Source organism: Perna viridis, chromosome 1 (assembly GCF_037379345.1).
Source record: "Perna viridis isolate PV_CMFRI_1.1 ecotype Kerala chromosome 1, ASM3737934v1, whole genome shotgun sequence".
NCBI classification, from domain to species: domain Eukaryota; kingdom Metazoa; phylum Mollusca; class Bivalvia; order Mytilida; family Mytilidae; genus Perna; species Perna viridis.
Genome location: NC_142445.1, coordinates 26,116,727 through 26,129,766, shown reverse-complemented (window position 1 = coordinate 26,129,766; position 13,040 = coordinate 26,116,727). Strand labels below are relative to the sequence as shown.

The 13,040-nt window shown below is 32.3% G+C and overlaps 2 protein-coding genes across 6 annotated transcripts in view; one reads left to right on the top strand and one right to left on the bottom strand.

Moving 5' to 3' along the window:
- The first annotated feature begins 1,057 nt into the window (after window positions 1-1,057).
- LOC148627976 (uncharacterized) lies at window positions 1,058-7,048 on the top strand. Its single transcript, XM_088582575.1, has 5 exons — window positions 1,058-1,156; window positions 2,555-3,797; window positions 4,301-4,505; window positions 5,150-5,355; window positions 6,389-7,048. Exons 1-5 carry the CDS (start codon window positions 1,112-1,114, stop codon window positions 7,033-7,035), a joined length of 2,346 nt encoding a protein of 781 aa, XP_088438701.1. The 5' UTR covers window positions 1,058-1,111; the 3' UTR covers window positions 7,036-7,048.
- An 825-nt stretch (window positions 7,049-7,873) lies between these two features.
- LOC148627975 (F-box and leucine-rich repeat protein 13-like) overlaps window positions 7,874-13,040 on the bottom strand; it is a 40,922-nt gene continuing 35,755 nt past the window's right edge. For all 5 annotated transcript variants that reach the window (XM_088582551.1, XM_088582529.1, XM_088582538.1 and 2 more), the window contains 6 exons: window positions 12,894-13,020; window positions 12,094-12,231; window positions 11,652-11,732; window positions 11,221-11,303; window positions 9,205-9,285; window positions 7,874-8,878 (listed from right to left, as the gene is read on the bottom strand). In XM_088582551.1, coding sequence (XP_088438677.1) covers window positions 8,782-8,878; window positions 9,205-9,285; window positions 11,221-11,303; window positions 11,652-11,732; window positions 12,094-12,231; window positions 12,894-13,020 — 607 coding nt within the window. In that variant the 3' untranslated portion in view covers window positions 7,874-8,781. The remainder of the gene's footprint in view (window positions 8,879-9,204; window positions 9,286-11,220; window positions 11,304-11,651; window positions 11,733-12,093; window positions 12,232-12,893; window positions 13,021-13,040) is intronic.

The following is a 13,040-nucleotide window of genomic DNA, read 5'->3' as shown; positions in this document are numbered from 1 at the left end:
ATCTAGGTGTGTTTGAAAATGATTGGGATGTCCTAAGTACCACAAGGGGGTTACAAATATTGTTTTCTTATTTTTAAAGGGGTAATAAACTTTTTTAAACAATTTAAAAAAAAAAAAAGATCAAATTAAACGGGGGTTTGAAATTTGATTAAGTTCTGTAAGGGGGTCTTGGTTTCCCCCCTATCTACATGGAGGGCCGTTTAAAAAAAACTTAAGAAAATTTGAATTTTCCTTCTATTATCCTATAGGCCTAATACAAATGAAAGTAAATGATCAGTCCCTATATTGCTTTGTTAAATTGCGCGCTTTGTTCTTAAAGATCCACATATTTTGTCTGTGCTCAAATGTTTTTGTTTACTAAAACCGTTTCAAAATGTGCCTAAAAGATCATCACCATATTTGAAAAGAGAAGCAAATTTAGAATTACGAAAACTAAAAATAAGCACACATATATACAACGAACTATTATGCATTCTTAAAATTCCTGGTCAAGCAAAAAAATATTCGGCAAGAATAAGTGCATTACTGAGATAGTAAATAAAAGACTTCGCTGGAACTCTTGTTTGACATGTTCATACCAGGGACATGATATATAAAACCTACGTCTCTGCTTATTTTCTTCGCTAGATGATATCGGTTGCAGGGGTTTTATTATAACTTTTATTAGCGAAAATATTTTATATTGATTAAAAGTGTATTTCATATATTTCCTTTCTAACACTATTAACCATTTACAGAGATAAAGTTTACCTGAAAAATAAATTGATCACTTCATCATACACAGGAAAGTAAAACAATTCCAAATAGATCAGGTTAACTTTATTATAAAGACCTGTATAGGTCACCTGGTAAAATAGTAAATGCACTTTAATAGTTGGAAAAGATTATACAGTTTAGTAATTATCAAACTTCAATGAAATGAAAATTTAATGAAATTTCCACAAAACCCGTAAATTATGCATAATACGCAAATTCGTAATTATCAAAGTTGTTTCTCGAAAAAAAATCCGGAAATACGTCATCGTTAGTCCCGTCAAACAAGAATCTTTATCAATACTCGATTACTTCCGGTCATATATTTTCCGCTTTCGTGATTTTGTTTACTTTCAAAATGCTCGAACGGAACGAAGATATACTCTCCGAGTTTAAAAGAAAGGTGATTAATGAGTTTCAATGTCCATTCCTCCATGCGGTTTTCTCTTCAAACCTCAATTTTGTTGAATTGAGACTAATGAGAGTAGTCATATTATACTTATAGACATGATAAAACCGCTTTTCTATTGTCTACGTTTGAGTACGAGTGACGGAGCGATTTTGACTTGGTTGATAATGTACTGCTGAAGTCTCGACCAACATAAGACTTCATATAACACACTCTGTTGCGTCTGCACGATCAGGCACGAGACCACAATTGACTTTCAAGAATCAAGTGCATTCCAATGTACACATTTGATTAAAACAATTTCACAGGCACAAACAGAATATAACTTCTGTGGCCTAAAGATAACTACAAGCCAGGTTTCATATATAAATTTAAGAAAAAAAGATTTCCTTAATTTTCTGAAATTAATTCATATGACCCAGACTGGCCAGAGTCAGAGAATGCAGAGATAGGGTAAACATGACAAATGAATTGAGTGAAACCAAAAGGTCCCAAATTTTAACCTTCACTGAACTTAATCACATTTGTAGTCAGTAGTGATTAATTTAAAAAATCCCGTATAATTTTGACCTATTTTCTACCAATTAGACTACATGTAAGAGGCAAAACTTAGCAAATGAGTTACCAGTAAAAAATTTAAAAAAATGAGGCAGACACATGTACATTTTTGTACCTACTACCAAAGTTGGAACTTATATGCAACCCAAAAAAAAACCAGGGGAATTAATTGAGGTATAGTACCATCACTTACTCTGCATACATGTTCGTATGTACGTCATTTCTGAATTAGGTCACTTCTGACAGATTGACTTTGAGCCATTCATGTTTCAGGGCATTTGCATATTAGATAGGACAAATCCCTATTTCTAATGACTAATGAAGACTAATTGAAGTACATTTTTCAAGATGAATTTACAAAGTTAAATAATATAAAAGTGAAGTCCCAGTTTAAAAGTTCCAACATGCATGAACATTTGTACATGAATTAAAAATAGAGACTTACTATATGATGTTTAAAAAAATAGTTCAATGAATACCTGAAAATATACTTTAATTGGTAGAAAAGTTAAGATATTTGTTTTGAATTCTAAAAAAAAATCAGTAGAATTTACCATGCAGCAATATTTTTGTTTATCCTTCATACAGTGTTGCAGCTAGACTGTTTACAGTGTAGTACGCCTGCCCTTTTCCATGTGATGCCCTGTGCCCTTTTCATGGTGCCCTGTCCTTTTTTTCAAGGTCAAAATGCCTTTTTAAGGAAAATGAATCATTTATTTTTATGTTCAAGATCCGCCATTTTTATGGTAAACAAATATGTGAAACATATTGTGATGCCATCATGGTGCTACTGTAGTTAAATAGTATTATACAAGTAATACTCCTATATTTTAGGTAAATGAAGCCATGTCATTGGTATCTAAAATTCCTGTTGAGCAAAAAGCAGAAGTTTGGAACTTCTGGGAGCTAATTACTATTACAGTGAAGTTATGCACACAAGTGTATGTGGAAGACAGCAACAAACAGTCACAGAACACAAATGTAAATCAGACTGTACAGATTATAAAGGACAAAAAGCCTACACTTATTTCACAACCATATTTGAGTAGGCCTAAAAAGTCACCAACTCCCCAGGAAAAACTATGCCCAGGCGATGCTCAAGCTGAAGATTCTAAAGATTATGGTCAGGATTTAGAACACACTGACAATGAATCTGTCAAAAGTTTTGTAAAGACACTTGATTTCACTGACTTGATCTCATGTCCTGGAAGTGTTGACAATGTCAGTAGCCAAGATGGGACTTGTTCTATGTTTTATTCCCCTCCATGTAGTACACCTTCAGCGACAGCCATTACCCATTCAGTTGACTCATCATCCTGCAGTGCTACTCCCCATACTCCTAGAGTTAGTGATGATCGATATACATGTAATTTTTCTTCGGTCAATGATGAAAATTTTGAAAAAGTAACTGATAAGGATTCAATAACAATGAAAGGAGAAGAAACATCTGTTGATGAAATAAATGATGATGCTGGCACCTCAGCTACGGAAAATACGAAAAGAAGTGAAGAAATTATCATATTTTTAGACCATACTACTGATATTGAAACTGTTGATAGTACTGAAAAGAATGACATCAAAACTGATGAAAATTCTGAATCAAGTGATAAGATAGATGCAGTGGATGATGCAGAGGGATTAGAAATTGAAACAAGTACAAAGAATGAAGGTGATGCCAACTCTCAGACATTGCACTTAAATCTGGAATGTGATAATAGTAGAAAGAATGAGGAAACTTTACAGACTATTGATGATCAAACTACTTGTATTTCTCAGGAAAAACAGAAAGGGAAAGAAAACAAAATACCATTATTGAAAATACGAAAAAGCAAAAAACAAGAGGAGACAATTGGGACCCTTGGAAACAAACATCTGCCACCTGGTGTTAGGTATTTAAATAGGAAAAGTAGTAGAAGGAGGACAGAGGTGCGGCATGATGAATTTGTGTACGAGGTAGTAGAATCATCTAATGAATCAGCTAAAAGAAGTCTGCGTAGTTCCGTCATTGGTTCTGGAACAGAGAAATTAAAATGTAACGAATGTGGAAAAGTACTATCCAATAGGACATCATTGACAGGTACATTTTGTGGTTTATTATACCACTTTTTAACTGAAGGTATTAAGTGATAAGATGCTCTTTTGTGTGATAATGGTAGGACATATAAAAATGTGTTTAAAACTTAAAGAAATTAAATAAAAATATAGTACAGTTGATGTTTAGCACTTTAAGGATTCTTGGTATGTAACGTTTTCAAAGTAGAGGCTGCAGTCATCCACCTGTAATTGATTTTGATGTTAGTTGGTCAAAGGTCAAGGTTACCATTTTACTTGATGGAGTCATTTAGTACAGATCTTGTTTCCTAAGTTTTGTTTTAAATCTGACCTGAAGAGTAATAACCTAGGACTTCAGGTATTAGGTTTGCGTGTACATATGTTCATGTACATGTAATTTAGTATCAACACAATGAAAATACATTGCACAAGGTACTTCATACCAAAACAGAAAATTGGTTCATAAATAGATGGTCTAGGAACAGTAGATAAATGTATTCTAAAATCATTTCTTTCTATTCATTTCAGTTCATATGAGGCAGCACTCTGGGCAACGACCATTCTCGTGTTCCATTTGTGGTAAGACTTTCTCAACCAATGGAAACAGAATACGACATGAGAAATCCCACAAAGGTGATAAAGAATACCAATGTCCTGAATGTCAGAAGTGGTTCTCCTCAACCAGAAGTCTACAGATTCATCAGAGGACACACACTGGGGAAAGACCCTACAAGTAAAAGTTTATATATGCTGCATTTTGCAGCCTTTTCTGATATCATGTTTCCATTTTTCTTGCTGCCTGATATTTTCTACCTTAGGCTACTGTAGTGATACTAAAATATCTGCAATTTTCAAGTAATAGTAAATTTAACGTTGGACACTGACTTTTGTGTTAAAGTCTCCCATGACTGCAAAGACTCCCAAAATAAATTTCTTTTACATTTTTAATATTTAACTTTCTAATGGTACAGGTACATGTACATGCCTTTTTTAACTAAAGTTTATTTTTATGACAGAGAATGAAAATAATGAACTTTTACATTAAGCCTGACCACTTTCAATAAAAATAATCATCATTCTGAAAAGAGCAGGTTACCATACTTGTTGGTTTAATTTTGAAAAATGGGGTTCTGTGGTGCTAATTGGTACAAGTTTATTTATATTTTTCTTCAAGAGTCCACTTTATAGGCTGGATGGTCAAAAGCAGGAAAATTGCATTTAGACCAATAATCTTTTGCCTTCTGGACAAGAAGTCTTGAAATGTTTTAGAACTTCCTTTTCTCACACAATGGGAGGTAATCCAGTTTCTGAAAAATGTTTGAGTAGTGGTCTGTGTAAAATTATTTTGATCACATGTTATTTTTCTTTTCATTTCAGATGTGATATTTGTGATAAGAGGTTTACTCAGCAGGGTTCATTATCTGCCCACATGGACCTACATAATGGACAAAAGCGCTTCTTGTGTACAGTGTGTGGCAAGGCATTTACACAAAAATCTAACCTAGAATCTCACATGCTGCGACATGACAGTGAGAACAAGCAGTTTAAATGTGAACTTTGTAGTTACTCATTTTTCACCAAAGGTAAACAACATTTATGATATACAATATAACAATGATCATGTCTGGAAATTCAGAACTTGATGATTGAATTTACAAAGATGATGGAAATATTGAGAATGTGCATATGCATATTGATTCTATCTTTAAAATTGCAAAGTTTCATCTATGATTGTTCTCTAAACACACTAAATGCATCATTAAATTATGGGAACATTTATTTTGTTCCTAAACACTTCATGCTAAATAAACTATTGTTTATATGATAAAAACCTAGCTACCTCAGTCTGAGTCTTTAACAACCTTGTACTGAGCTAGATACTGTTTTAGACTGAACATTTTCTCATGTAGTTACAGATATTGGTTAAAAATAATTCATTTTAGTGATTGATTAATATTACAATATACATGTAATGGGAATAAGATAGTGACTTAAAAAAGACTTACAATTAATCTATGACCTCACATAAGACGAATCAAGGTTATTATTTTTCTTATTTCTTTATAACTAGAATTACCGGAGAACTTAGAAATTAGGAGTAGTTGGCCGTAATTTTCTGTTTACACCATTATTATGATTCCTCAAACCATACAAATTCAAATCAAATATTAGGTTGTAGTCTTTATGAGAATCATGCAAATTCTGTAATATGTGATACACCCCAAAAAAAGCTACCAAATTTTATTTTTGTTATTAAGTTGCTTTATAGGTCTATATGATGAAATGTATAATTATTCATTCCAATCTGTCTGCTCTTAGGAGATAATCCACATTGAAAATCCAACAGCTTCTATTGTATTCTAGTGTTAATTATCTCCCTTAATTCTGAATTTTACAGTACATTCTGTATAATTTTTATCTCCTAAGAACAAGGGTTATATGAAAAGTCACATGTTAATTTCTGTTTAACATTTTTAACAAACTATCAAAAATAAAAATATGTAGGCTTTCCAACCATGATTCACATTTTGCATGATTCTTTTCTGGAGTGCTACATATGTGTATCCATTATCTACACACATAAAGTTTACATTAATCATTTTGCCTATTTTTCAGCTGAGCTTGAGAGACATGTTTTCAAGCATACTAAAGAAAAGCCTTTCTTGTGCGATTTTTGTCCAAAATCTTTTACAAGAGTTCAGTACCTTAAGGAACATAAAACTATGCATGTCAAACCAAGACCCTACTCATGTCAGAAATGTGATGAAACATTTCCTGATGTGTCTCAAATGAGGAAACACAAACACTGGCACCGAGTGATAGAAGCTCAAAATAACAAGGGGGAGTTAATTCTGTCCAATGATCAAGAAGGGGAGTTAATAGAACAAGAAGCTCAGGGAGATTTGGATATTCATCAAACATGCATTGTGACAACCAGTGAAATTACAGGAATGAAGCAGATCATCATGACATCAGATAAAGACCTTCCAGCTGATGTGCTTCAGCAGTTTGTTGATTCTGGGCATGTTGATTCAGAAGCCATGGAAGTTACACACATTGTTCCTGTCATACAAGAAATGGATCATGATGGGAATGTAACAGAGACAGAAACCATAGATGATGGATCTCAGGACATCTATCAAATCACTTTTCTTGATACCAATTCAGATTCTGAGCATTCTAATATAATAGCTACTGTTGATTTAAAGGACTTGAAGGCTATGAATTTGCTTGCTAATGCTACTGCTCAAAATTTCAATTAAATATATATTATCAGATCATAATTATTTTTCTGGCAAAACAATGTATACATTTAAATTATCAACCCTACTAACAGAATTGCCTTCTGGTGTTTCATTATGGTACACTCAAAGTTAATGTAAAGGGTGGTCACAGTGAATTTAGCACCTTTTTATTTTGCGCTTTTGTTTTTCAACTTTTAAATTAGGCATTTTTATAGAAGCTGTTGGTGTATACCCTACTACTGCAACAAATCTATGTTTCTAGAAGTTTTTGAAGTCTGAGTTCCTCATTTCATTTTAGGTTTGTGTGTTTGCTTTTGTTTACTCTGTGGTAAAAGTTTTTTTTCTATATTCTATCAACTTGGTCCTGTTCATGAAAGGAGTAGGTTTATTAACATTAGTTTTGTTAAAGCTTCAGCTATTATTATTCGTGGAGTACCAGTTTTCGTGGTTTTCATGGGTAGTCCAAACCATGAAATTTGGTTCCCAATGAAAAGATTTCATTGATATGTATGCCACAAATTCAAAAATCCACGAGCTTGTGTTTCTTCCCTAATCCACGAAATTGGTATCCACAAAGTAAAGATCTTTCACAGTATACTTGCATTTTGTACTGCTAAAATGAAGACTGAATCTTTATTGGTACAATAAAATTTGAATTCAATGCAGGCACACAATTATATTCAAAAACTGAGTGTTACTGTTCTTAACTGCATGTAATGTAAGACACCTGCCATCATCAGGATACCATTAAATTTAGAAATGTACCAACACAGGGATCTGGTTGTCTAATTGGTAAATGTTTCAAGATAGACATTGTAATAATGTCAATTGAAACCAGTTAGAACAAGGCGCTAGAGTCAGTATTTCATATTTTATTTTATAAATAAAGGCAACAATATAGTTTTAAATATCACAGACATTGAAAACTATTATATTCTTATACAACTTAAATAACAATAGAAAATGTTCTACAAAATGTTGAAAATGAACTGCATTTAAAATCTGAATACAAATTTAAAAAGAAAATTATAAAAATAGATCCGTGGAATTATCTCAACTTGAAGTAAACCATATGTGTTTCATGTAGAATGTATGATGAAATCACAACAACACTATTTTTCTACATTTTTTTTTCTGAGTATTTCAGAAAATATCAAATTAAACACCTGTATTGTTTACCAACAAAGGTACACTTCAATCCAACACAACCCATACCATAGTATCAGACATTCATTGTTGCTTCTTATAAGAATATGTAAATGCATTATCAATTTTTATTTTTTATTTTTTTGAAAAAATACAACAATCTACTGTTAAATAATTCAACTGAAAATTTTTGTTCTTGTATGCATTTTATCTCACTCATGAAAGGTAACAATAAAATTCAATGTATTACCCTAATGTAAATATTGAAAGAAATTTCAGTGACTTTTCATGGGTTGGAGTCAACTTTAGGTAAGAGGCTTAAAACCAAGATTGATCAGATATGCAATAACCTTGGTATAATTGCAAGAACAATTTTTTTTCTGCCTTGCTCATTCATGATAGAATTCAAGAAGAACCTCAGTTGATCACTGATGATTAAAAAAATGTCACAGTCACTTTGATGTAAAAATATGACATGTTTGCTGAAAAGCACTCACAACAGCTTAGCATAGATGCGAAAACCCATGAACAATTTTGAAATACATTAGCTTAAGCTAGTGTTTGATAAGCTGCCGCACTGATATTGATAGCGTATACTCCTAATACATGGACTGGTCCTTAATCCTTTATCTCATGATATCGGAACCAGTGAGGAACTGGATCATCACTGTATATAACTGTAGGGATATAAGTCAGCCTCTTCTGTGCCTTGGACCTAAAAGTGAAAAACTTACAAGTGTACATGGGCAACAAGATAATTATTTTTAGACAGATTAACATGGAAATAAAAAAAAATAGAGAGTACAAAGTTTGTTTGGAAAACTTAAAGCAGACAGTGAGCATGTAAGAAAGAACTCTAAAAACCAACATAATTGAACTGCTAAAAAGGCATCACATCGTTGGACCTTCAGCATATTGAGTTTGATTTTTTTTTTTTTTTTTTTTTTTTTTTTTTTATAATGTTCACATAACATACATATTTAAAAGTGGAGTTATTCTCACTAAGTAATGTAAAAAAAACTATATCAAAGTTATACTTACTTTGAAATTTCCTTGCAGTACAACATTGTTAGGGACTTCAACTTTTTACATCCTTTGCGTAGATATTTCAATGATTTGTCACTGAAAACACAATAGAAAGATAGGTAAAGTTGAATAAATGATTTCCCTTGTGAGGTTTAATATTTCCACCTGTTAAATAAATAGAAGGCAGTGCCCAGTTTTTCAAAACTTTAGATGTATGATCTTTTTTATGTGCAGATAACTTGTATAGATAACACAGGACTTATCCAGATGATAACCTCAATTTAGGGGATAAATCAATTAGCCAGCCCCAGAATAACAAACCAAGGATTATTCTACAGTTATAGCTAATAATTACTTAAAACAGCTGATTAAATTTGTCAATTCCACCTATAAATAAAACAATGAATACACAACTTTATGTTCCAATCTAATTAAAAGCCAATCATGCAGCTCCTGGTTTTCTATTATGTCTCACATACAACATAACAGAAAACCAGGAGCTGCAAGACTGGATAAGATTGATTGAATGTTGGGGATTAAGGCCTGAGCAGCAATATTTCAGCTATATCCAAGCGATGAACATGAAATGGATGATAAAATGAACTTGAAATGATAATGAAATGAAAAACTGGATAGGGCATAAGGACAGTAGGGTCGACAGGTTTCGATTGTCACTGGAAATAGGGAGAGGTGGGTAAGATCAGGCAATTAAGCATCATATGGCGGGCACAAACGTTCCTATTCTGAAACAATACCACAGAAGGGTTTTTTCACATGCGACGAACGTGGCATCTTTTCCAACATGTTGCACCACTTTTCCGATTTTCCATATTATGGCCTGACAACCCCAGCATGAAGCATGCCAGGGATACCTACCACCTAGGGCATACAACCCAGTTGCTCTGTAGGCAGAGCACCATAGCCCCCAGCCAGGATTCTGAGCACCATTTAGTTGCCTTTTACAACAAGCTTGGTGCTGCTACAGGCCTATTCTTTTGACACCCGGACCCACACAGGGCCCTGCAAGATTGGCTTTTAATTAAATTGTTTCTTGTTCCAAATGCCAGTTTAGGACAGATCGACAGATGCATACATGTATATGTGATTTACATCTAAACACATCTTTTTCAAAAGCATCATACAATATATACTGTAAACCAATTTCTTGCCGTTTTGTAAATATCAGTTATTGTACTCATTTATGTCAAGTCTTTCTTTCTTCATTGTTTTTTTTTTTTTTTTAGTTCAATGTTTTTTATGGAAGGCTGTTCTATTCAAATTATTTTTCAAAAGTTACGGGTGTTTTTCTTTCTTCATTGTTTTTTGTTTTTTTGGGGTTTTTTTTAGAAGGGGGGGGGGGTCAATGATTTTAAGGAAGGCAGTTCCATTCAAACAATTTTTCAAAAGTTTAGGGGTATTTTTTAAGAGTCCATGGCCCAGTACCTTTTCTTTTTTTATACTTACAATGTTATTGATTATGGTTTTCTGATCTTTCATCACCAAGAAAAATTGTGATCAATGCTCACTAACTACTACCCCCTATTCCCCCATTTGATAATATGCACCTTTTAACATCAATTTAGATTTGGATTAAAATCTGAAATAGGATGTGCACAACATATAATAATGAATCTGTTATCTGTTTCATTCAATTCCATTCAGTGGTATAGGAGGAGTAACAGATAAGGGATGGATCCCCCCCCCATGTGCCCATGTTCACAAATGATTAAGTCAACGTTTTGCTATATGAACTGCCCAAATTGATTTGGATCAAAATCTAAAATAAGAGGTGCACAATGAGAACATGTTTTCAAGATTCTGTGAAAGTTTCATTCAATTCCATTCAGTGGTGTTGGAGGAATAAAGGATGAGAGATGGGTACCCCTGTGTAACGGAAGGAAGAACTGACAGGTGCCTCTATCATTATATTACAAGTGGAGTTATAAATAATCCCTAAGTTGACCATAGACTTCATAGTTTATGTGAAATAGGACAGTTTTACAAGGTTTATAAAAATAAAATATTGGTTACCTTATATGAAGACAACCACTAATGTCCAATGTGTTCAGATATTTACAAACCCCTGACAAATACTGAATGCTCATATTGGTGATCTGAAATAAATATCAACAAGATCAACTTATATGAAAATGACAAGGTTTGATGTATATAGAAACGAATACCAATATATGGCACTAGTTCCTTATTGTTTTGGGTACAATCTTTTTTCCTCTATGAAATACAAATTTGATAATCTTGAACGTGTCATTCTGTTAAAACGTACATATCAGATTTCCTTTTACAAATGCAACCAAATTTCTATGTCTGTGCAATTATTACATTTTAATACTTTTTATGTTTTTCTTCCCAATCAAGCACTAAAATGTATAAATGAAAAAAAAAAATAAACAGATACTACATAGCTTTGAAAATAATTTGTGATAAATGAAAGAAAGACTCACGTTTTTACATCCACAAAGATTCAGTGCATTTAAATTTTGACAACAGAAAGCAAGATTCTTGATTGCACCATCAGTTATTTGCTGAATGAAAAAAAATAATAATACATATACATGTCAGTGTCTCATATAAAGCATCAAAAAATTTAAAATATAATTTCAGAAAAAATGTCTTTATAAAAAACACACAATGCTATTTCATTTGCAATTTACTGCAATAGAATTTGACCTTTTCAATTTTTCTTGTAATAAAATAATAAAATAGAGTTTGGACATATTTCATCTATTTTTCTCCTCACATACTTATATTTTCAAGAAACCCTCTGAATTTCTAACAGACAATAAGTTTGGGGTCAATTTCTATCTGACAAAAAATCTATAACTGACAGTAAATAAAATGACCAACAGGGACCAACAAATCTGGGATATGTACAAAATCACCTACCACACAATGAGACAAATCAAGCCTTTCAATCTCTTTACACTGTTGTGTAAATTTTTCTAACCCTAGATCTGTAATATCAGTACATTCTGAGAGAGTTACATCCCTTAATCTGTAGTTGTTTCCTAGGACTGATAATGACTGCAAACAGGAATAAAAAAGACTAATAAAATTTACAAAAGATAAAATAAATGTAAATCAAATTGACTAAAATGGTAATTTTTATTGCTCATTTGTGTTCAAGGAAGACCTGTCCCAGTAAATGTAATCAATAGGAAGATATCTTGATTAAAATTCATTATAATAGTTAATTTTCTAAAGCATTTACAACAATACGTTACCAAATAAGATGCAGGAATCAATTTCACAAGAAGTTGTAAGTGTAAAATTTATCAATAGTAATGATGTCACAACAGAAAACAGCATTGTTATGTCATAACTTTTGATCAATTTCACACTTATGAAATGACATCTCAACTGAAAATAACATTGTTACATTATAACTTACGATCAATTTCACATTTACAAAATGACATCACAACAGAAAATAACGTTGGTACTTCATAACTTACAATCAATTTCACACTTACATTTTTTTATGAAATTGACTCCAGTACTTTAGAAGCATTAGCTATATTCATTCATCCTAATAAGTTAAGGTTCTATACTATTTTCATAAAATCACTACCTAAAATGGCTTCTAACTTTAGTAACTTTGAAGTCTTTTATTTTTTAAACCAAAACATCATTTTGAAATGGTTCTTACCAACATTACAGACTATGTGAGTAAAGGAGTATCTTACTTTGTCAGACACTTTACATCCAGATATATCAAGTGATGTCAGAGTATGCATCTGTCCTAGTATCTCTATACCATTCTCACTGATGTGATCACAGAAACATAAGCTTAAATATGTCAGATGTTTTAATCTGAAAATTTAAAAAAAAAA

Coding starts and splice junctions, on each gene's coding strand:
- LOC148627976 (XM_088582575.1), top strand. CDS start 1,112: ATGCTCGAACGGAACGAAGATATACTCTCCGAGTTTAAAAGAAAG. Junction 1,157..2,554: donor TCTCCGAGTTTAAAAGAAAG/GTGATTAATGAG, acceptor CCTATATTTTAG/GTAAATGAAGCCATGTCATT. Junction 5,356..6,388: donor TTACTCATTTTTCACCAAAG/GTAAACAACATT, acceptor CCTATTTTTCAG/CTGAGCTTGAGAGACATGTT.